General features: G+C 45.3%; 1 protein-coding gene across 16 annotated transcripts in view; it reads left to right on the top strand.

The window, feature by feature from the left end:
- The window catches only part of BIN1 (bridging integrator 1), a 101,123-nt gene that overhangs the window by 29,100 nt on the left and 48,577 nt on the right, over positions 1-23,446 (top strand). For all 16 annotated transcript variants that reach the window (XM_054829885.1, XM_054829884.1, XM_054829888.1 and 13 more), the window contains exons 2-4: positions 14,507-14,587; positions 21,340-21,394; positions 21,833-21,927. In XM_054829885.1, coding sequence (XP_054685860.1) covers positions 14,507-14,587; positions 21,340-21,394; positions 21,833-21,927 — 231 coding nt within the window. The remainder of the gene's footprint in view (positions 1-14,506; positions 14,588-21,339; positions 21,395-21,832; positions 21,928-23,446) is intronic.

Here is a 23,446-nt window from a genome sequence, read left to right as displayed (position 1 = left end):
CTATGAGGCTGTCTGTTTGACGAGGTGTTTTTGGATTTTTGAGGAAGCTGCACTTGGAATTGGCTGGTAGCCTTAGCCCCACCTGTGTACAGCTAATGGCATGTATTGTGGGTGTATGTCCATAAGCCATCTGGAAATAGCATGTGATCTTAGCTGACTGCTGAGACTTCATTTCTTGCCATGCATCCATGTTACTCTTTCCAAAGCTTCTCCTGTTAATGACACCCCCCGCAACACAACCCATCCCAAAAGAAAAATCCTCCCCCCTGCCCCCCCCCCAGCAGAGAACCGAGCTGGCAACATGCTTCTCAGCCTTGCCTTGAAGCATAAGCAGTGTTGGGGCAGCCTTTTGCTGTCCCATTTGGTCCTCAAGTAGTGCTGGAGCATAGCGTGAGTGAGAGCAGATCCTTGTCCAGTGGTGGCTGAGCAAGAGGTGTCTTGAGCTTACGCATAACTTTACGCTGTTCAGTGCTGATTGAGTGGGAGCAGTTTTTGGTCACTATCAGTTAGAAGCCTATTTCAGATGAATGACCTAAAGGGGAATGGTTTTGTCTCCCCTTACAGACCTTTGGTAAGCCTTCATTCTTTCAGGAACATGACTTTCTTCTGATATGGTCTTCTCCAAGGCCTGGTCCAGCAGCAGGTCATATAACCCTGATAGACAGAACTGCCTTTTAGACTTGGCCCTGAGGGATAGACCCTCTGTATCCTCCACGAGATGCATGAAGGATTTGCACCTATGTGCAAATAGTGAAAAATGGACTATGAAAGCTGGTGGAACTCAATCCGTCGTGAAACATCATGAACAACTTATTGGCCACGTGTTTCTGGAGAGTACACCTGTGACTTCAGGCAGTGCTAACAGAATTACTTAGGCAGAGAGGTCCGATGGCAAGTAGTGTCCAGAGAGGCTGTCTGCATAAACCAGATGAACCCATTTCAGAACAAGAGTAGTGTTTGGAAAAGTGATTTCAACCACCTTTGATAGGGAAGGAAAGCTCCTGGGTTTGGCTCCTTTTTTTTTTGTCTAAAATTTATGATCGGTGCAGAGGGACTTGATTGCATGCTCCACGATGTCAGCAGTCCCTGTATCTTTGCACTTACCTTACCTCACTTCTGAGTTCCTTGTCAGGAACAATTGGCTACCTGTGATGGGTGGGAAAAGATTTGCTGGAAAGTGTTTTCTTTTACCATTCTTTTTCTTCTCTGTTTTTGCTTCCCTCACTCCCTGCTCTTAAAGTATGCAAAACTACACTTACATAAGCAGTGCTAGCAGTGTTTTACACTGTCACTTGATATTTGTTGAGTGGAGCTGCATCTTTTGTCTGCAGGAGACTTGGGGATTTTCAGTTCCGTATGCTTTGCAACCTTTCTGCCCTTTGCTAAGCCAGGCACGTGGTCCAGATTCATTTTTGTTAGTGTGACAATGCATTAGTACTGCAGCAGTTCTGAAGGGTAAAACCCCAGGGTCGGGATCCCACTGTAATCAAACAAATCTGGAACAAGAAAGGCTTCTTGCCTTGAGATTGCATAGAATGAGCGATGATGCAAAGCAGAGCAAGCTTTCAGCTGCACTGGTGCTGTAATCAGCAATACTGGCTGCCTGCATTTGGGATTTTCTGGGGCATGGTGTGCAGGTGAGAGGGAGGAGTCAGTCTATCACCATGCCTGTGAATGAAAGGTGCAGAGCTCTGCTGATCTTATTAATCTTTTTATTTCAATAGCTAATTATAGGATAGCACCAAAATCCCTAGTTATTCCATGTGACATCTATAGAGATGAGTGATAGATTGGTATTGCCTTTCCTGGAGGAGGATGGAATGGGGAACATTTTTACTTTCCACACCCCATCAGATTAAGGCCATTTCACAGTAGCCGTGTACCTCCCTAATGTTCTCCTTGAGATCTTTGCTAGCAGTTTTAAATGACCACCCCTGTGTTGTTTCATGACCCTGTTTTTAATGTTGATGAATGTATGGTCCATAGCAGAAATAAAAGCAATCTGAAGGTCTTTTAATGGACCCCCCTCCAATTGATTTACAGTGACAAAATTTCCTCAGTGTGCCTTTTCCTTCTCCTTTGGAAATAACAGCTCATGTCCACTTGCTTGTAATATATTCAGCATCTGTCGACACCCTTCTAGCCTGGAGCTGAGTAGAGAGCCTTCTTGTCCAAGGCTGGTAACTGAGCTCAGACTGCCGTCAAAAATAAAAGCTGCTGAGCTTGAATCGGATCTGGTTATCTGAGAACTGGAAACTGCATGAAGGACAGAAGCCACTGATTTGATAATTAGGAACACTTAATGTTTTGCCTTGGCTAGGAGGTCTTGATATGAAAGTTTGAGAGAGGGTAAGTGGGAAAAACTACTTTCCTTGAATTGCTGTGTCCTGTACCCAGTTTAAGAATTTAGCAAACTTAGTGCTGCTGCTCTAGCATATGAAAGAGCCCTCTTTCTTCTGCTCCCCCCACCTTCTTTGAAAGAAAGAAGCACCCTGAGGCTCTTCTCCAACTCTCTGGCTTCATATGCCAAACTCACAGATACAGATGTTCATGAAACCCTGTGTCCGATGCGAGTGTGACAGAACTTCAGCACAGCACTCTTCTGCCCTGAGGTGGTGATGTCAGCTGAGCTGGGCTCTCTGGGCTGGCCTTCACATCTTCTGCCCCATAAGAAAAAGATACTTGAGAAGTCTGTGCAGCACTGTGTGGAGGACGTAGTCATGATCAGCTGGTAAGAGGGGGCAGCTGAACTCATGTCATCGCCTGCTGTGGGAACGCATACGCGACTGGTGACGTGAGGGTAGCATCCCCTTTCACTCTGCTGGTAAATCTGTGCCTGATGTAGGCAGGACGGTGAAGTGTGAAAGGACTCTGTTCTCCACAAATGGCGATATCAAGCAATGTGTCATTTGTAGTGTACCTGATACGGGTATGTCAGGTGTCCTTGTGCCCTTCACCTTTGATTTGTGTTTTTGGGAGAAGAGGGTGAAGCATTCTGGATCTGATCTTTGGAGCAATGGAAGCATTTGCTGCCAGGCCAGCCGGGTGGTCCCGGCTTAGTCTTTCCATGGTACCTCCCCTCTAAAGATCTCTAAAGTTCAGTGTCCATCTTGCTGGTAGCTAATAGAGCAAACCTGCCTGATGTCCTTGCTAGCATATTTTGGACTTTTCCTAAGACAGCTAATAAAAGCACTGGATGTACTACTGTTAGGGGAGCAATTCTATTTGTGACTTTTTTCTTTTTAAAAAAAATAAATTATGTAACATTTTAGTTGGAACATTGTGGTGTAGCTTTTAAATATCCTAATGATATTGGGAAGATCTGAGTTTGGGGTTTGGGGTGTTTTGGTTTTGTATTGTTTTTCTGTTTGATTTTATTTCTTTTTTTTCTATAGAACTCAGCTGGATCCATTCAAAAATACTATGAACAAGTTTTTGGTGGAATTTTTTTTTGGTTTTCTTTTTGTTGTGTTGTGGGTTTTTTTTCTTCACTTAAAGTGCTATCTGGAGTAAAAGCAAGGGAGTGCATATAGAGCTTGCATGTTTCTTCGAAGATCTTGTTATTTATTGGCTTTTTGCCAAAGCTGATGCTACAAAAAATTGACTGAGCCCCAGGGCTTTGTGTACACTTGAATGTCATCTTTATCTCTTTCCTTAAAGAGTCTGTACGAGGCTGGAATTAGTACAGATTAGCTGCATGGTACTTCCTGTGTGTTTTGGTTTCAGAACTCTGATTTGCAGAACAAGTCCTGCTGCTGTTTAGTGGAAAGCCAAGAATCAACCCATCACACTTGCTGAGATTTAGATATTGTGGCCCAGTTGTGAAGGAAGTAGCAGTGAGCCTTTGCAGTAAGGTAAAGGAATATGAATTTTTTTTAAAGCATCTCTCTGCTGGCTGGGTATCTGTATTTTACCCATTAAATTATCTGGATGCCAGCATGCTGTGAATCCTATACAAGATTCCATACAAGAAGAGGTATAGAATAAATTATCTGTTAGTTCAGGTTCCTGATGATATCCTGGGAACTTAGAGAAAGTACTGGAAAGAAGAGGACTAGATCAGTAAATGACCTTCTGCATCAAAGCAAAAAAATTACCCCCAAAATACCAAACACTACACCACTCCTTTAACCCATATTTATTGTAATAAAGTCAAATTTCAGAAGGCTGGAGCCAGGACGGGTAGATGATAGATTTAACCTTGGTTTCCTGCCTACTTGTGTAAGGCTTGCCAAATGGAATTGGATACAAGCTACTTGTATGGTCAAAGATGGGAGGATAAAAACAAGTGTCTTGCAGTAGCCTGAGAGATACTTCTGCTTGTAAGCATGAAGTTTTCAGAGAAAGTTGAGATAGAAGCTGTTGGCTTGTTACTCTCCGAGTGCTCCAGGCAGTGTGGTAGATGAAAGCAGAAAAAACTTAAAAAAAAAAAAAAGCCTACGCTAAGGAGGGGAAGAGGATCATGGAAATCAGTCAGCGGACAGCTATTTTGGAACCAGCCTAATTCCTGACAAAACCCCAGTTCTCTAGTGGGACCTAGCTAAAATGTGAATTGCAGCCATGTCTCGTTTTTGATTTTTAAATGCACAAGCCTTGGACAGTTGATTCCCAGTGCTCAGACCTGTACGCAGGAGGGCTCCCAGGCTTTCCATAAGTAGCAGCCCATAGTTACATGCAAAGAGTGGGGAAAAAAAGTATGTTAAGACATTTGGAAACTGAAGATTTTAGGCTTCTCAATGATGTTTAACTTTTTTTAATACGTAACCGCGTATTTCTAGATCGTAAGAATTTGCCAGGTTCTGCCTTCTTTTGGAGGATTTGTCTTTCTGAAACCTGTAAACTAGCTGATTAAAATAAGTAGAAACACTCTGGACTTGAAGTTGGAATTGTTCAGCTTAATGTGCTGGAATATTATGGCTTTGCCTTCCGTAACAGTTTGCATAACCTTTCATGGTTTCATCAGAGAGTTAATAAATGCTAACAAGCCTTCTTCAGGGCAGCTGGTATAGTCTGTGGACAGACTAAATTCATATGATGGTATGTGTGTGAGTGAGTTACTACAAGTCTCTAGACTGTTTCTTCTCCAACATCTTCTGCTAGCTGTCACCTACAGTGATTCAGGTTGGTTAGGGCCCTAAAGTCTTGGTGAGTTATACAGAAATATGCAAGAATTGTATAGGTGAATATACGTGTGTTTAGAAAACTTGAGCAACATGGGTACCCATGCAGTAACCAACTCTTCTGGCATACAGGTTTTTGCCTTAAGATAGGGGAGGAGAGTACTTACACACAGAACCTCAGCTCCTGTCTTTGATGTTTGGAGCAGTTAAACTTTATCATCTCAACAATGTGACTTGAGCTTGCAAAAAAGCATTTCACCTGTCCTGCAAGCAATGCGTGGAAAGGCTATATAGGCAGAATGTCATAGTTTTTGGTGGTGGAGGAGAAACATCCAACCTGGATAAGTTATCCAAGAACAGGGTTTCTGGAATTACTCTCCTGACTTGGGGGAGCAGGAAGCAGAATGAGGCTGGCAAAATTACTCTCTCCATCCTCTGAAGTCCTCATACTTGACCTCTCTGAATAAGGAAATTTCAACTTTTGGAGGAAAATGCTCTGCTCAGGAGGTGGTGGGCCTCAACAGACTCCTTCTTTTAAGAGGGAGGGATTTTGCAAAGAAGTTTGTGCCAGCCAGGTGTCAAGCTTTTATCCTGTCCCATTATGTAGCTGCTTTCCTTCCTACTTTCTTCCTTTAGTTTACTTGTTGACAATATACTATAGCTAGAGACAGTGTGAGCAGATCCTGGTAACGAACGCTCCCCAGAGTGAGTGGCATTAAGGCAGGGAAATGTCAACTCCCAATTTAGAAAAGTGATTTGATCACAGGGTAGAAATTGAAAGCAAAGTGCTTAGAACATCCCTCAGAAAGAACTGTCAGTAGGGTGGGAATGAGCCGAGGGGGAACTTGCTGCAGGTTCTACCAGAAACAAAGAAGTCTTTATGGTGTTTCTCAGAGATAGCTGTTGGTCTTGCTGAGACCGGGACTGGGGTCAGCAGATAATACTGCAGATGCTGAGAGTAGTAGAAACAGAGGAAGAGGTAACCTGGGTAATGACAATCACCCTGGCCTTTTTGCTAGTGCAGAAGATGAATTGGGGTTCTGGCCCTGTGTTCAAGAGGGCTCTTTATCTTGGGCACAGGGCTCTGCCCATGGGCATGGCAATTTTGACTTGCAAAGCAAGACAGCAATTCTCCGAGCATAGCATGGGAGCCAGCTTCTTGAGCTTCAGGTGCAGGAACAGCATGAGATCCGCTAGACTCATAGTGTGGGAGGAATGTGAGTCTCCGGACCTTGGGCACACTTTGCAATTTTGCTACCCCTCTGTTGTGCCACAGCACCATTCCTTATCTTTAGGCTGTGGGGTTGACACCGGAGATCGACCAATGTGCAGAATTAAAGTACCCAGAGTCTTCTCCCTCCCCTGAGGGTTAAGCCCAATTCTTCTCATTGTGTTTACCTATGGTCTTAGGACACTCAGTAATGATGTACTATGTATAACGATGTACTGTTTGATAACCACTGCTATGAGTGATATGAATCCCTTGTTTGATAGCCTGTAACTTGAGAAAAGTGTCCCCAAAGGAAGCCAAGCACAGGAGGAAGCATCTTAAGAGCAAAAGATTTCACAAGCTTGCTCCAATTAGTCTTCAGAATGAATATTGTGAAATAATGTAAATACCTTTACAGAACAGAGAATGCAAATATGAAAGTAGTACTGATTAACATGCTTCTACATGTATTTGAGATGTTTCAGTGCAGCAGCTAGCTTGAGTCTTTGCATCCATTTGTGGTGGATACTAGCTGTCTCGCCCCATGAGGAGAAACTGAGCACAGTAACTTGGATTTGCTTGAGGTCTTGCGTGAAGCACATGGTGCAGTTAGGAATAGCTTGTCCCCATAGGGCCATCACTACAGGCTTATACCCTGCAGTTGCTTCAAGGAAGGCCTTTTTGGATTGAGGATGGAAACTGCTGTAGAAGACTCGACTGCAGCCAAACAATCCTCTTTTTATGCATCATAGAAAAAGGGGAGTCTTCAGCAGTGTATTCAAAGGAAAATGCTGAAATAAAGCAAGCATTCTTAGATGAGCATGGTGCAACATGCAGCTTCAAAATTGGGACAGGTCCTTTGTGTACCCCCTTCTTGGGGATATTACTCACTACTTATGACTCAGCCTTAAGGATAAGCTGACCATTGTTCCAAGCCAGCAGACTTGAAAAAGTCCTGCACCTGCTGTGCTTATTTCTACATCTTGTCTTACACCTGGCTTAAAATTGAGAGGTGTGTCCTGATGGTTCAGGTCATGGTGAGGCTGCTCTTTAGTAGCTGTCAGAAGCAGATATTTGAGTTGAGCCTTAAAGGCAATGCAGCATGACTCTGGCTCCTACAGAAATTTTGTAATATAGTGTCTTTTAGGGAAGGTGCCAGTGACATGTGTTTCCTTGCCAATAGGCTATATGTGCCATTATTATCTAGTCATGCTTGGATGTGTGTTACACTTCTGACTGTGATATGGAGGAAGGAGTGAGGTCTTTCTGGGGAGGACATTTGTTTGGAGACAAAGTGATTGACCTTCTGTTGCTGTCATCTTTCAGGATTTGGGAAGACTAGCTTTGGAAGGGCCTTACAATGTCCATCCCCTATGTGGAGTGGGATCAGTCTGCCTTAGATAAGCATCCCAAGTGTGATTTAACTTTCAAAAAACTCTTTCATTAGCAAAGGATCTCCATGCAATCTATTCTAATGATTTAAATTCTTTACTGTTAGCATGTTTTTGGGTGATGTTCTGAGACTTCAACACCATAATGCGATCAGAAAATTATATTTTTAGTTGTTTGGGTTTTTTTCCCAAGTCAGATTGGGGTTTAAAGTATGACAAGGCATGCAAACTCTCACATATTTTAATTAGAGGGACATCTGTGAAAATCAAAGTTGATGTGCCTTGAGCTGAGCACTCAAAACTGGCCATCTCATCTCTCTGTACCTCTCTTTTTCATTTGCCAGCTGGGGATGCCAGGGATAAATTTGGTGACTCTGTGACATGCTGAACAAACACTCTTTGCAGCTGGATGGATGTGACATTGGATATAGATTTTCCAGGTCATTCAGGAAGTCTCTAACAAAATGCAGCATTGAACCCTGATTTCCCAAGTGTTGACCCAGTGATTAGCCCTGTCTTTGCAGGATCTATTGAACCTTGTCAGCAAGTAAGAAGCAAACAAGAACCACTCTGTCTGGGCCAAGTGCGACATTGCTCTTTCCTATCTTCCAGTGATCCGAAGGTCTTGTTGACTGCTCAGCCATGGGAATAATTTTCTCAATTTAAAATGAAGTGTTAATATATTTGCAGTTTCTTCCTCTCCGCCCCCATCCTCCTTTGTCCAATTGTTTCAAATAAAGACTTAATTGTGCTAGGCTTGCATGAGGAAAGCCAGGCTGTCCCCAAAACCAGCCTAGAGGCAGGCATGGAGGGCAGGAGGACGTGCCCTGCTCCCAGAGAGGGGCAGAGGGGGAGTGGGACTCCTGCTGCTGCTCTTGCTTTTCTCCCTGAGTCTGAGTGCAAAACCAAAATTATTCCATGAATGCAAATCTACTTCATTGAGCAAGTCACATTTCATTTGGGCAGAGAAGAAACCAGGTTTAAAAAAAGCTTATGAAGCTTCCTTTGTTCGTACCTTACTAAGTTACATGGCTTTTTGCTTTCCATCTGACTTGAACACTATTTTCTTCTACCCCTCTTCCGAATATAATGTCTTCCATGGAAGAATAGGCAGCGGCCTGAGATCAAAGATTTATTTGTTCTGTTCCTAGTTGTCCCATTGGCACACGCCAATTTGTTGCAATTCAAAATTAGTCACAGTATTTACTGGCTCTGTGCCTAGTTGGTAGTTGGAGATGATGTACTGGAGTTGGCAGATACAGCAAAAGTCAGAGGCATCATTTACGAGGGATGGAGAGGTCGGGATGTGGAGTGATTTAGGAACATTAGGCCCATATGAGTAAGATGTAACTGCAGGCCCCTTCTCTGATGCAGTGGGGAGTAAAATGGGGACCTGCAGGGCTCAAGTTGTCTGCTCTGGCTGTGGCCTTAATGACTGTCCCTTCATCATGGCCTGACCACCCTAAATTCAGATGTTTCAGATGCAGATTTAGCACCATTTGGGATCCACAAGCTGCATTGAATTTTTGCCTTCCAACTCATCACCTGCATTCTCTAAACTGGTTTTTGGCCTGGGTGACCCATATGCCATGAAAAATAGAGGGGTTTTAGGTTACTAGTTCACATAATGGGTCTACATAGTATTTGCTGAGAATATTTGGGTTTTCAGGGCTTTCGTTGTGGCAATGATATTTCAGAGGGGAGCGAAGGAAGGTGCTGAGTGAGAACTGTGGATGCATTAAGCAGCTGGCGTATATTTCTCTATTCGAAAGCATAAATGTGAATCTGTTACAGTTGCTTTTTAGAGCAAAGCAGAACTGCATTCTAGTTGGTCTGATACTGCTTCTTGATGCTAGCTGCTGTTGCGCTGCTGGCAAATGTTTGTCCCTAATGGTGATTGCTGTTCTACATCAGGGAGTTTGGTGGTCACAGGGCCGATCTCCAGATCTCCATTTCCTTCATGTCTGGTGCTCAGAGCAGAGCATGGGAGACTCTGTGCGAAGCAGTGCCTTTTGGGAATGCTTCCTCCCATACACCTAGAAAAAAGAAGGTAAAATGCAGCCAGATGAGATGCTTCCTTTTGAGTCCTGCAAAACTGTGGCGATGCTCAGTCATCTTGTGAATCTTACAGTCTTGCTTTTGAGAAAAGCCTGCAGCTCGGATTTCCCTAAGCAAACTTTCCATTTTGCTGGGAAAAGTTGCTGGTTTTAAAGGCTATTTCATGCCTTTACTTCTCTGACTATTGCTAGCAGAATGCCAGATCTGCTACAGAGGATTTCCAGATTTCTCTGTCACTTCTTCTGTGTTATCTCACTTCTGAAAATATATCAATTCAAAACTTCCTGCAAATAGCTCTGCCTGCATTAGCAGATTACAAATACATCCATGATATGAGAGGAATGTGATAATTTACTTATTTTGTAATAGCATCTTGCCTCCTAGGATCTTAAAGTGCTTTTAAAACTTCAGTCAAACTCTGAATGTCCTTGTTCCTTGTTGCTTTTATTCAAATGCAGGGAAAACTGAGGGTCCATGGCTGGAATTTGGCTCTGGAGGTGCTGCAGTAGTTGGTCAGGTGCCTGTGATCCTAGTTTATGAGAAACGCAGAGCACCTGCAGATCTAGCTAATTGTTGGAAGAGACCTGGTTTCTGAGCAATGCTGGAAAATGGTGTTTAAGTGTACAAATATGTCCGGTGTCTGAGGCCAAAAATATTGGTTGGAACAACATCCCCATCCTGTCATAGTGAATCCATAGTGAGCCAAGACTGGAACCCAGAGCAACGCTGGAGCCCCTCTGAAATCCATCCCACAAGGTGTTTTGTGGGATTCATACAAGTATTCCCTCCTTCACCCCAGCTTGCACCATCTTGAAATGAGTCCCTATCCTTATGCAGGGCCAGGACTTCCCAGGTCAAGGGCAGACCAAGGAGCCTAGCCATGGTTGCTTAGTAATCTTTTAAATGCCAGATCCATGCCTGCTGCCCGGTGTGGTTTGCCTCCAGACAGCAGCTGACAGATCACACCATCTCTGATCCACCCTGAGATTTGGGAGCCGTAGCGGGGTCCTGACTCTTACCCTGGTAAATCTGCTCCATTAATAGCTATCAAAGAGCCTGAAGTTTCCATCCAAACTTTATCTGGATTTGCAGCAAGCTGGAGGATTAAAGACCGTTGCAGGGGAAGGGAGGGAGCAGCCGTCGCTCACCCGGAATAGCCTGACCTATGACGGCACGTACCAGCCTGGGGTGGGGAGTTGCCCCGTGAGCTCATGGGTTATTAGCAGTGAGCACAGACATGCCTGCAGTCAGCAGCACACCCAGGGCCATCTGCTCCATCCCAGGCTGGTTTAGGAGGTTCAGAAGGATTTGTTAGTAGAGCTTGCCTGTATGGCTCTTTGATGGGAGCGCTGGGAGCAGGCTTGAGGGCCAGCCTTGTGGAGCCATCATTTTATGCTGCTCAATGACCTTAGGGTTTGACCTCTGGGCTGTTTGTATGGGGGCAGATCTGTTTTTGAGGGAGAGCGGTATGAGAAGATAACCCCTGCCCTGCTGCAGCCTGGGGCTGTTGTCTCTCTACTGTGTCATAGCAAGTAATAAAGGGATCAGAGTGGGCTGTATGGCTGGGACTCGCCTATAGGGCCAGTGGGTGTTGGGACACAAGCCTTCATCTACCATGTGGGGGAAGAGTGTAGGAAGCAAGAGCAGATTTTTGGTGTAGCCAGGGATTCACTTCTCACAGCCTCTTTCTTGTAACTCGTTTTGTTTTCCTTGCCTTGTTCCTCTGCTGGTGTCCCTGAGTCCTCTGTTTCACCCACCCCATGTCGTCACTACTGTGGAAAAATGCAGGGTTTCTTATTACTTCCTCCCCCCTCGTTCAGAGCTGCTCCTCAGCTGAGCATCGCTGTTACAGCAGGAGTTTTTCCCTTAGAGACAGGCTGTGAGTTAGAGCCCTTTCCAGTGCCTTGCAGGACTTGTGCAGAGCACCTCAACATAGTGGAACAAGATCTTCACAGCTGGCTGGATAACCCCAGACTTGGTCTGCTCGTCCCAGAGGAGTGGTGGAACTGCAGATAACGTGGGAAGCAGGCGCACGGCCACCACAATGAATAGTCTGTGGGTGCTGCTCAGCGTTTTACACCAGGAAGCACTGAGGCTGTTCTAAACCTTTGACCCTGGCGACATTCTCCAGATTCCTCCCAGTTAAATGGTCTCCTTCCCTCCCCTCCAGGCCTGAAAGCATCATGTCTCTTGACTTGCCAGACAGACTCATTGCCCCATAAAAAGCTCCATTGTATCCCCAACAGTTCTGTTGATCTGCACATTGGGAACATCATTCCGGCTTTGGAATTTGCAGCTTGCATACTTTATGTATTGATGATGTGTGCTACTGGTGTTATGGCTCTTTGGACTTCTAGGAAGTCACCCAGCAGGTGGGAAATCCATGCTCCATAGATCTCATACCCAAGGGAGTAAAGCTGAACACAGGGCCTTTGAGCAGCGTCCTTTCTAGAAGAGGTTCACCATACCACCTGATGAGAAAGATGAGGCCATACTGAATCCTTCTCTCCTGCCGGCATGGCAGAGAAACGTGTAGCCTCAGCAGCATTGCTGTGGCATGTGCTCCCCTTCACTGGAGCAGATGAGCAAGGCTGGTGTACAGGACTCTGCTTGTCCAACCAATGTTGCTGCTTCTGCTCTCCAACAAGCTCTTCTGTGCCAGGGGTCTGAGAGGAGGAAGGGAATATTTATGCTCTCTACATCCTGTTGCGCAGACAGGTTTACCAAATGCTTTAGGTGCTTCTAACTGCAGTGTTTGCTGCTGTCGTTTGAGCTGTAGAAAGTTGTGCTTCTAAGTCTGGAGGTTTTCGGTTCAGTTCTTGGACACAAAGAGGACAGTCTTCATCTGTATGTGTCCTTTCCCCCACTTATGCTGACGTGAATACCTCAGTGATTCCTGGAAGTGAAGAGAGACTGTTGAAGAGAGGGAGAATGAAAAACAGTGATTCCCTTCAAGACATTAAATCCTAGCCTAAGTAAGGGGACTTATGAGCCGGGTGCTGAATGACTGCACTGATTTATCGTGTCCAGTGCTGGAGTCAGTTGTTGCAGTCAGGGGTGAGGCTGGGAACGTGCACGCTTGTATGCGGGAGAGGGCAACTGAGGTTAGCCAAACAGACATAATACAAATGTCCTCTAGCTTGGCTGTGTAAAAAGATGAGAGTGGGCCAGTAGGTACGTTGGCAGTTGGACTAAATGATCGTTGTAGGTCCCTTCCAAGTGAAAATGTTCTGTTCTATTCTACATCCTGTTGCATGGACCTTCTCAATGCCATTTGGGGGACCAAACATGAAAGTCTGATCACTGCCCTGCAGGGGAAGAGTCCTCTTTACATTCTCTGAGAAGGTCCATGGGTAGGAGAAGGAGCTGGAGGAAGCTGGTTTGGGTGGCTGTCATGGCTACCTGGCAGTCCCTCAGAGCGGCTGGTCTGGAGATACTTCCTAGTGGCCTTCCTGTAGACGTGATGGCAGTAGCATGCACCTGCCTTTCCATCTTGACCCTCTTCTCTCCAAGAGGGGCTGAACATGATGGCTGTGACCTGTGGCTAAAGGACTGCTGCGCTCAGCAGAGCAAGAGACACTTCAGCTTTCCAGTCTTTCTGTCTCTTGGGCAGTCATGCTCTTGCCAGGTAGGGCTTCCTTGCTTTTTGAGGTGTTCCCTCAGCACCCTTTTTAGCTCACCTCTGGCTCCCCAGAACCTCCTGTTACTGAGGACTGGGTGGGCTTTTCTCTGGTTTTGCTGGCCCTGTGAGACCAGGCTTGCTTGCTTTTTTTTTTTTTTTTTTTTTTTTGGCATGGTCAGGTTTTATTTTTGATTAACAAAGATGCTGTATTTGACCTGAACTGGCTATAGTTTACATCCTTGTCTCCCTGCTGCTGGAGTTGCTTGGGGCATGATAAGTAACTGCTGCCCTCCTCCACAGCGGCAGTTTGCCCAGCCCTCTTGTGATGGACCTACCTTCCTGCCCAGAAAATGAAGTGCTTTGTTCAAAGCCTGGGAGCAATCCACTTAACTGCATGGGGAGATCATTAAGAGAGAAGTGTGATAAGGGAAGTAGTCTGATAAGGATTTTTCTACAGGCTGTGGGGAGCTGTGCTGTGCAGGGAGGCAGTGAGAGGAACAGGGCTGGCTGCTGACACTCTCAGACATGACACTTAGACTGAGTGTGACTCAGTATCATGTAGATTCATGGTGTAAGGTCCCCAGTTGCTCTCAACAGCCAGCTCCTGCCAAGCATGTACATAGTGAGAAAAGGTGGGATTTTCACTGCTCCAGCCACCTTCTCTCTCTAAGGAGGTCTCTGCATGGCTTTCTGTGTTTTGAGGACAGTCCAGCTGTTCTGGGAGCAAAAAAAATTCACCCTGTCTGTACCAGAGACTAGTGTTAAATCAGGAGAAGTGTAACCACACAACACAAAAGGCATCCAGGAGATAACCACCACCATTGCTATTGCTTTGTCAGCAAAAAACATTAGGCCGGTGAATGACAAACCTCAGTCATGCTCTTTGGTACAGCAAAGTATGAGGTCTGAGTTCATCCTAATTTGCCTGTAAGTCCTTTTTAAAACTATGACTGTGCAGAGAAATATTCCAGAAATTCTGAGTGCAAGAATAAGGGAGACTTTTAACTTTCCTCCTTTCAGCCTCATGAGCAAAAACTTGTTTCTTTGTCTCTGCTTTGCTGCGTCTGTGTTTGAAGTCTCCTATCTTTCTCTTCTCTTCCTGCAGGTCCTTCAGAAGCTTGGGAAAGCAGATGAAACAAAAGATGAGCAGTTTGAACAGTGTGTGCAGAACTTCAACAAACAGCTGGTAAGATAATTGGCGATATGTAATTACACCCTGGGTTTCAGTATTCGCTTCCAGTCATCTGCTGCAATATGCAATTAAATCCCACTAAATTAAATGATGCCATAGGCCTACTGAAGTGACCCATAACTCGTAGCTGTTAACTTATGAGAAATTACACTGTGACTTCCGGTGTCCCTATCGTGGAGTCAGTGAGAGTGTATGCTGAAAAATAATACTTGTTCTACACTCAAGTTTAGGAAAAGAAATAGCTGAACCGGAACACTTCCTTTACTTAGCAGCTGCTTTGTACTGTAATTTTTCCTGCTGGGCTGGAAGCAGAGATTTAAGAGCAACATTGTGTCTCCAAAAGATGGATAGGATGGGAAACAGAAAGCAAAAATAAAATGGAACAAGGCAGATTGAGTTTCCGAAGTGCAGCGAAGGGCAAAAGAGACAAAGAAAGCAAATGGTGAAAAGGGAACATCCTTTGATGGCAAAGATCTAAATCTAACTTCCTCACCATCCTTGCACAATCGCTGTGTCAGGCCTGACTCATTATTCTTTTGCATGTCTGCTTCATCCCTATATTTTAGCTCACAAAAATATTTTAACAGTGTAGCAATTTTCCCCGGCCCTTCTGTTTAAACAGCAGTGCATTTATATCTTGATCTGGGTGTGGTTTTTTGGTTTTCTTTTTTTATCTGGAGCTTTCACCACCCAGAGAAGGGGAAAACATCAGTTACCCCAGGGAATTTGCACCGTAATGCTTGGTGTTAAGGGAAGTGTTATTTCTGTTTCATGGCAGGAGATGCATGCCACACCAGAGCTCAGGTGGTGCTGAAGAAACCTTTTAGCCTCTTTGCGCCCTGATGTATTTAGGACCTTTTTCTGGAGCTGTTAGCAGCAGCTGCATCGTGTCTGTTGAGACTCAGCAGATGTGGTTATGTGTCACAAAACCAGCTGAGAAGGGATTTGCCACAGCTGAATATAATGAAAATCTTTCAGTCTGACTTTGACTTATGTCTAACCGGAGCTGACTGCGGATTCCTGGAGACTAATGCTCATTCTCTTGGCAGCGATAGTAGCTGTTGCTCCAGAAGTTCATGCAATATCTCTATAGCATGTCCACCAATGATACTCTCTTGGACACAGAGGAATACAGTTTGGCTTCTTTCTGATGACATGACATTACCAGGTGTGACTTTTCCGTATCATTTTAAAGTATCAGCAATGAGGAAATAGTATTTTTAAAGGAGCGATACTGAAAAATTCAAATCTAAACTTCTTGATCTGGCTGTCTGGGATGGCTTTTCAGTTCCCAAAGCCACAAGTGCCAGTGGTGCACTGAGAAGCCTGTTAAAGAGGCACTGCCTCTGTACCCCTTACAGCTGAATTTCTTTTCCTGTCTTGCAAGGCCTGGCCATGAGCTAAATTGTGCAAATACTTTATCAAAGGAGCTAGAGGCTGCTCTGCATTTGCTGCTTGGGGTCTGTTGGTTTTGCTTTGGCCCTCAGTTTCCCTATTACTAAAATAAATGCAAACAACACCTATCTTACAGGGCAAACCATAAATGCGTGTTAGCTGGATTGTTAGGATATCCAGGGCTGAGGAATTATTATGATGCCAAGCAGACTGGGGAAAAAACCTATATGTGCATATACACATACTTGTTTTTATTCTTATATGTATGAGATATGTGTGTAGTATAGCTACGTGTGAGATTTCTATGGCCTTTCCTTACCAGGTCTGCTCCAGTGGGAAACCTAAGTCTGGAGGAAAGCTGATCTTTTGCTGCAGGCTTGTGACAGCACAGCTCTCTTGTAGAACTGACTGGGGTGATACCAGGCAGTGGCCTTGTTTGCTGCTTGATTAGAGGCTCCTCTGACTCTAATGACTGTGTTGGGCCACTTTGCATATGTTGCCATGTGTGGGCTGTCAATGAATGGGGAGCAGGTCTAAAAATCACGTACTCATTTTCAACCAAGGCGTCTTGTGGTTCTCAAATGGTGATTGAGCAAACGTAAGGGAAAGCATTGCGCTTCCCAGCTCTCTGTCCATTCAGGTTCATATAAGAGCACTGCTCTGCGCTCTCTGAATGGTAGGAGTTTTTTAGCTCAGACAGATGGATTTACTGCGTGACAAATGAGCTGGACATAATCGTGCTTCTGCAGGGCTACAGGGCTCGCCTGTGTCTCTTGAAGGCTTGACGAGCAGCACAACTGGCCTCCGTATCACTCCTTCATGACAGATTATCTTTGGCAATTAACCTCCCAAGAAGTTCATTCGAAGGCTCCCCCCTCCTTCCCTTTACCAACATCCCTTGTGTTCAGGCACAAGGGTCTGTCCCGAAATTGTCCTCACAGACCTGGGAGCAAGAGGCCCGCTGCAAAGGTGCAATACAGCCCCTGCCTGAGGTATGCCAGGCTTTGGCTTCTCTCTCCCTGTGTTTGAGATACTTGTTGGAGAGACAGAGAGTGGGAGGCTGGTGGCAGCCCTTACACCTGGCACCGCGTTGTGTTTCCGCTGACAGAGCAGCTGGGTTTTGATACCCTTCATGAGCTGTCACTCGTGTGGAAGTTCTGGGTTGGTTTACAGCGTTTCACACCAAACACATGAGAGACAAGCTGCCGCTGGCATGGGCTGCATCCATCTCTGCCCATACCCCACGGTGTTCGGCACAGCCTCAGCATGCAGGGCAGGCAGCGTGGACTTAGTCTTTGCTCTTGCAGCGTAGGTTTGGCTGTGGACCATTACAGTTAGGAGCTCAGAGAGAGACTTTCTGTCCAGGCAAGAACCCTTCATGCCCAGCATTTTCCATTTCTTCCTTGTGTAGCAAAACAAGTTTAACAGATTGCCTGATACCCCAGGTTGGGAGCTTCTCACCAGTTGTTCATGCTTTGCGTCTTAACAGCTCTGAAGTTTTGCTAAGTAGGGGCCTATCCGGGGCTGTTGTTTCAATGTTCCCCCTCGCCTCCCATAATTCCACAGTCTGCTCTTCCAGCCCTATATTAATCTAATCTGGAACCAGACATTACCTGTCCCTCTCAGGTGTAGAACATCCCTGCTGATAATAAAAATCTTTCCCATCAGAACTGCAAAAGCAGGGAACTTATGTTAAGAAGGGGTCACAGTCTAATGTCAGGATGAAAGAATTTCTTTTGAAGATTGGCGGGGGGGAAAGGGTTTTAGAAAACCTCTTCACTACTGATAAACAGCTCTGCAGAAAATCACATACTTAGCTAGTGCTCAGTGAAAGGTATTGTAAATAACACCCCCCCACACCCCCCCAACAAAACAAGAAAGCACAAAAAGAAACCAAACCACTCTTGTGTTTTAATTTAACAGAACTGTAAGTAATAGGTGGTTCATTAGGTCTTTGGAGAGAGAGCTCCTCCAGCCTCCCAAGGACAGCACTTCTATTTTTAAATATGCATCTTCCAGTACATACTGTCCTTCATAATATACCTGGTTGTGTTATAGGCTCACAGGGTTAAATTACAACCATACCTCTAGAACTTCCCTCTGCACACCCTTAAACTTACTGCTCTTTGATAACTGGGAAGTGGATTGATTTTCCAGATTCCAGTTTAACTCTTCCCTACTTTTTTTTTTTTAACCTTTTAGGAAGTATCTTAAATATGCACTCAAGAGTGTTGAAAGCTTCTGTTCAATACAGTATTTGACAGTGTCTAACCGTGTTGCGAGAGGTGTTTATGCAGAATCATGGCTGTACTTGACAGGTCACTGTAGCCTGCTTGAAGAAAGCAGGTGCTGCGTGCACAGAGAAAAAGCAGTTGCCAAAGTTTCTCAAGAAAGCATTAATGCTTAAAATAATAAAAAGAAACCCTTGTAACAAGTGAGGAATCCACTTTACTGGTGAGCAAGAAATAAAGCAATGGAAATACCGAAGAGGGACTTGGATGGGAACTCCAGGTGCCCAGGGAAGCCAGGGAAATGGATTTCATGGCAAAACTCTGCACATGGGCCTCTCTGAAAATCTTTCTGCCTGCAGATCTTACCGGCTGTAAAGTCTATTCACTCTCCCTGGCAGGCTTGGTACTTTTAAGAGGCTTAGTTAATCCCATCGTCATGGAGATCAGCTGTAACTCTGACTTTAAACACCAGCAAGGGTTAACTTAGACCACTCCAGCTGCAGGATGTAGCACTGCATATTGGCTGACTGCACATCGTGGCAAGACAAGTGCCTAGAGAACGGCAAAGGCGAGTTGTGCATTGCTGTAATTGCACGCTCCAGTATTCGGGACATGACTTGCAGGTTTTTCAGGTGGTCTATCTAAAAATCTTGATTTGACGTTAATTGTGATGCCGGTGTACCTCTCAGGATCCTTTTGCCCTAATGACTTTGGGACTGGGTATCGAGACTTGAAGAGTTCATGAGTCTAGGTTCTGTCATGTGCTGCTTTAGCAGGACTTGGTCAAGTATGGGCACAATTTGAGAGGTGGTTTCTGGTTTTAAATGCTATAATTTTGAGAGTTACATTCTAGACATTGCAGTGGCCAAAGTGTCTAGTGGGCAAGTTCTGCAGAGGATCTTCCCCGCTGATTAGTTTCAGATAACCTCGAAATTGTGTGTTGAAATTTAGTAATCTTTCAAAATGATACAGTTGCAGGATGACAATGTATCCATCTGAGGGATTTTGCATACTTTCTTCTGTGCTATTTCCTCTTGTGTTCTGATATCTGATCTTGCCCGTTCCAGAATGGGATTTCTAACCTGGACCAATGCTAGGCAGACAGCACTGCTTTCCTCTAAGCCATTCTTGCTTCCTGCATCAGGCACAAGCAAACACACATAACAGCTTGACTGAACTGCTGCTTGTCAGCTCAGCCTCCCTGATGGTCTGCTCTGTGTGTGTGTGTGCTCCTTGATTACTCTGGCACCTCCTCCCCGGTGGTTTCTGATTGCACTGCTAGGAAGGCCTCATCCGCCCAGGTTTCCACATTCCCCTTAAGCCAGCAAAAAGCTCTACGTTTGTTTGCCTTGTGTTTTAAGAAGTCCTAGGACTTTTGCAGCAGATGTCATTATTCCTTTCCTCTTGTACTCTCTTTGGGTCAGTACCCAATATTTCTCCAGGAGTCTGACTTTCTTTCATAAAAGTGGCCAGCTCTTTCCCATCCCTTGTTTCCTTTGTTGGTGGCAGTAGGAAAAGAACAATTGTGAACTCATCCAGAACTTTCAAGGCCAGGAAAACAAATTGGGCCGTAATGTTGGAAGCAGATGGATTTTTCCACAAAGCTATGCTAGCACTGCCACTTCAACAGTTGGGCAGATTTAACCTCTGTTTAGAGAGCACAGCTGCACTGAGAGCACAAGGGATCACAGCATGAGCTCAGTTGAGGCAAGAGATGCCTGAGTCGTGGGGAGGGCTCATGGGGAAACATCTGCTTTTGAAGCCAGTAGCTCTGAAGCAGCTGTCAGAGATGTCCCATGAGCTCCTTGTCTCTGGAGTTGTCTTCAGCTGTCAAAATTCATTATGCTGGACCCCCCGCAATGGGACACAAACTGAGAAAGAGGAGGAGGAATGGCAGCAAGCTGTGAGGAAGGTGCGAAGTATAGTTGTCTCTTTCCTGCATTCTTGTTTTTGCAGCTACTTTGGGGGGTAGTGAGGATCCAATGAGATCCCTCAGGGTAAGGGAAACCCTTTTATAACAGACATCTTTGCCTCTTAAACTTTTTCTGTACTTCTTGCATGCTCCAGAGATTGTCTGTGCAGGCATCCTCAATGTTTGCTCCTTCCCTTGCTTTGACATGCACTGTGGTAATGTCGGTCAGCTTCTCAAGCCTTGCTCTTCCTTTCGTTTCTGTTTGTATAATGGCACTCTCTGGATTTGGGAGTATTTCCCTGTCTGCTTTGCACCACTGTCCGTGACACATGGCAAGGTAGAGGGAAGGTGGGCCTCAGTATGCTTATCCTAGTGCAGGAGAGCAGTCGTATGGGGAGGGCATATATGTATGCACGTCTCAACCAACTTCACTGTGAAAATCTCTGTGACCCTTTCTAATCTGTGCTCTTCTACTGCACTGCAGATGTGTCATCTGAAGGCTCAAACTGGCAAAACTCAGCCCAGCTTCTGGTTTTAATTCTTTGTTTCCTAGTGAGTGAGATCTGCTGCTGGCAGGCCACCTCCACCTTAGTGAAGCTAAAGAAAAAGATGGTTAACTCTGTATTTGCAAGCCCTGCTGCACAGGACAGTTTAGAGAGGATGTCTGAGCAGGTCAGGGGTCCCTTGTACCCACTTTGCACTGAGGTTTTGGTTTGCAGTGTGGCAGGAAAAAGTGGTAAGCAAAACTGCTCCCAAACCAGTACAAAATAAATCAATTTGATCTGTCTTCTATATCCTACAGCCTCCCTTCAGTTACAGTTATTGCATAGACCCACCAGCCCTTGGCTTATAAACTAATGGCTGCCCTTAGTACCCTCTCTAGTTGCTTGTACAAAATCAAAACAGTAAAGCTGGCTCTGCTGGAAAAAGCAAACCACAGCTTTACACGCATCAAGTTACTTGGTATCTTGGTGGTATTGTTGGCCAAACGTGCCTGCAGGCTGTGGGCTTACCAAGTCAGAGGGCTGTGTGGTCCTGTTAACATTTATGTTGCATGTGGTCATAGGGCTGGTGTGTAGCCTATCTGCAAGATCATGTTGTTTTTGTTTTTTTTTTTTTTTTTTAAAAATTTAGAAATGCTTTACTGCTCCTTCTTGCACTCTCTTTATATGAGAAAATAACTGATGGTCTTCCCCTTACGTTCACAGTCTGAAGGCACGAGGCTGCAGAAGGACCTCCGAACTTACCTGGCTTCTGTAAAAGGTAAGGTCTTCATAAGCAGAGGATTGTTTCCCCTCTAGTGCTTACGTACGCAGTGAGGTTTCTGCAGCCATCCCCTTCCTGGTGTTTCCTCAGGTGTGAGTTGTAGGAAAGCTCAGCTTTGTCTGGGTGGGGGATCTTCCAGAATCCTTCAGGACCAGCTGGGACGGAATGGGGGTGTGCTTTGATGCTGAACAGGTGGTGCTGTCTTAGCAGATAGACTCTCACGATGAACACAAAGGGTTTGATGCAACTGCATCCTTGGTTCCTTTCTCTCTCTGGTTACCTTCCACCTCTGTATTATCAAGGGTCAAACATTCTGTAAGGAAGAGCTTAGCATTTGTTATAACTCTCCTGTGTCCCCATTCTTCAGGGTGAGGGTTAAGCTGTGAGAAACACACTATTTCCTTCTTTCTGAAGCAGTTCCCTCTTCCTTCCTAGCCATGCATGAGGCCTCCAAGAAGCTGACAGAATGTCTGCAGGAAGTTTATGAGCCGGATTGGCCTGGGAGAGATGACACAAATAAAATAGCAGAGGTAAGACTCTGTCCGGGATGTGGGGTCACCAGGCTTGATCTGTCAGCAGAGATGAGCTTTGGAAGCTCTGTCTGTGTGCCACATTTCTTCAGACATATGACTGCGCAGAACTGGGAGAGACAAATTCATCATTGGGAAGAAGGGAAAGCTGAAGGGATGTGGCCTGTACTTTTGTCTGTGTAGGACGCTGTCGCCGGATGCTTGAATGCTACACAAAGTTGTATGCTTACGCCCACAAGCAGTTTTTTCCCCCAACAGTGGCTAAACAGGGACAGAGGATGCCAAAAGAGAGTCAGTAGGGTCAACTGGATGCATTGCTTACACTCCGTGCAAGAGAAAAGGGAGACTAAATCTATGGCCAAAGCATGGTCAGAGCAGCCATTGTGTAGCTGCAACAATCTCCCACTCACAGCAGTACCACCAGCTGCCATATTTTGCTTGCCACCTTGTTTGGCTGAGCCATGTGTCACCCCAACCTGCTGCTGTTCTCATCCCTTGGTGAGGTAATTGTCCAGCTTTCCCAGGTGTTTTCTGTGGATCTTAGGGCACAACCTGTCACTTGATAGCTTGGATCCCCTTGGCATGTGTGTGCGGTGGGTCCAGCTGGAGGCAGGTGCCCTCCGCTCTCCTGCTCAGCTGTTGTGCTGGGCAGCAGCTGTGGCAGTTCAGCTCTGTGGATCCATCTGCCATGAGGCTGCAGGACTGGGCTTATCTGCAGCTGTCTGTGGCATTGGAGCAGTGAGGAAGGAATAGATGGGAGAGCAGGAGAGAAATTCTTCCCTCCTGCATTCCCCTGCAGAAAATCTCACCTGAAATAACATCTGCATTTTGCCCAGGAAATACTGACTTCAAAGCAGATAAATCAAACAAAACGTGAACGTTTCCAGGTCAATTTTTGCATTAACATGGAAACTTTCCATTAGGAAGTGCTGTTGCAGTAAATAATGGAGTTGTAATTCAACTGGTTTGGCTTCATGTTCTCTGGCCTTGTTTCTTCCTGAGCCACTGCGGTGCCTCCTGGGAGACTGTCCCTTCAGAGAATTTGAGCCAGAGAGGTCAAAGGGAGCATGAGTCCTGAGAACTAACTGTAGCTATTCTGAGGGGCTGCAGGAATATTTCCAGCCCTCCACCTCCTCCTTTAATGCCTTTGTTTATATGTCTCTCTTTCAGGAAAACACAGGCAGGAGATAAGTGCTATTCCTGCCAAAAAAGAAAAAAAAAAAAAAAAAAAATTCCCACATAAAGTGGGCATTTTTCCTGAATGTTTTAGCCAAACCCTTTCGTTCAAGTGGAAAAACAGGAGAAAGCGTCAATTTCCACCTAATCTAAAGTGTTGATGGGAAGTTACTGTGCCTGAGATAAGATCAAGGATAAAGTGTGCACAGGTTAGGATGCAAGCCTTGGATGTGACCTCCACTGGGCTGTGGAGACAGGTGGTGTGAAGGCTGAAGACTGCTAGAATAGCTTTCTGTTATTGTTCATTATCCTCCAGAAAACTGTGTTGTAATGAAAAGCAGAA

Source organism: Grus americana, chromosome 6 (genome assembly GCF_028858705.1).
Source record: "Grus americana isolate bGruAme1 chromosome 6, bGruAme1.mat, whole genome shotgun sequence".
In the NCBI taxonomy this organism is placed as follows: Eukaryota; Metazoa; Chordata; class Aves; order Gruiformes; family Gruidae; genus Grus; species Grus americana.
The sequence above is the reverse complement of the archived record's forward strand: the minus strand, read 5'-3'. Positions and strand labels throughout refer to the sequence as shown.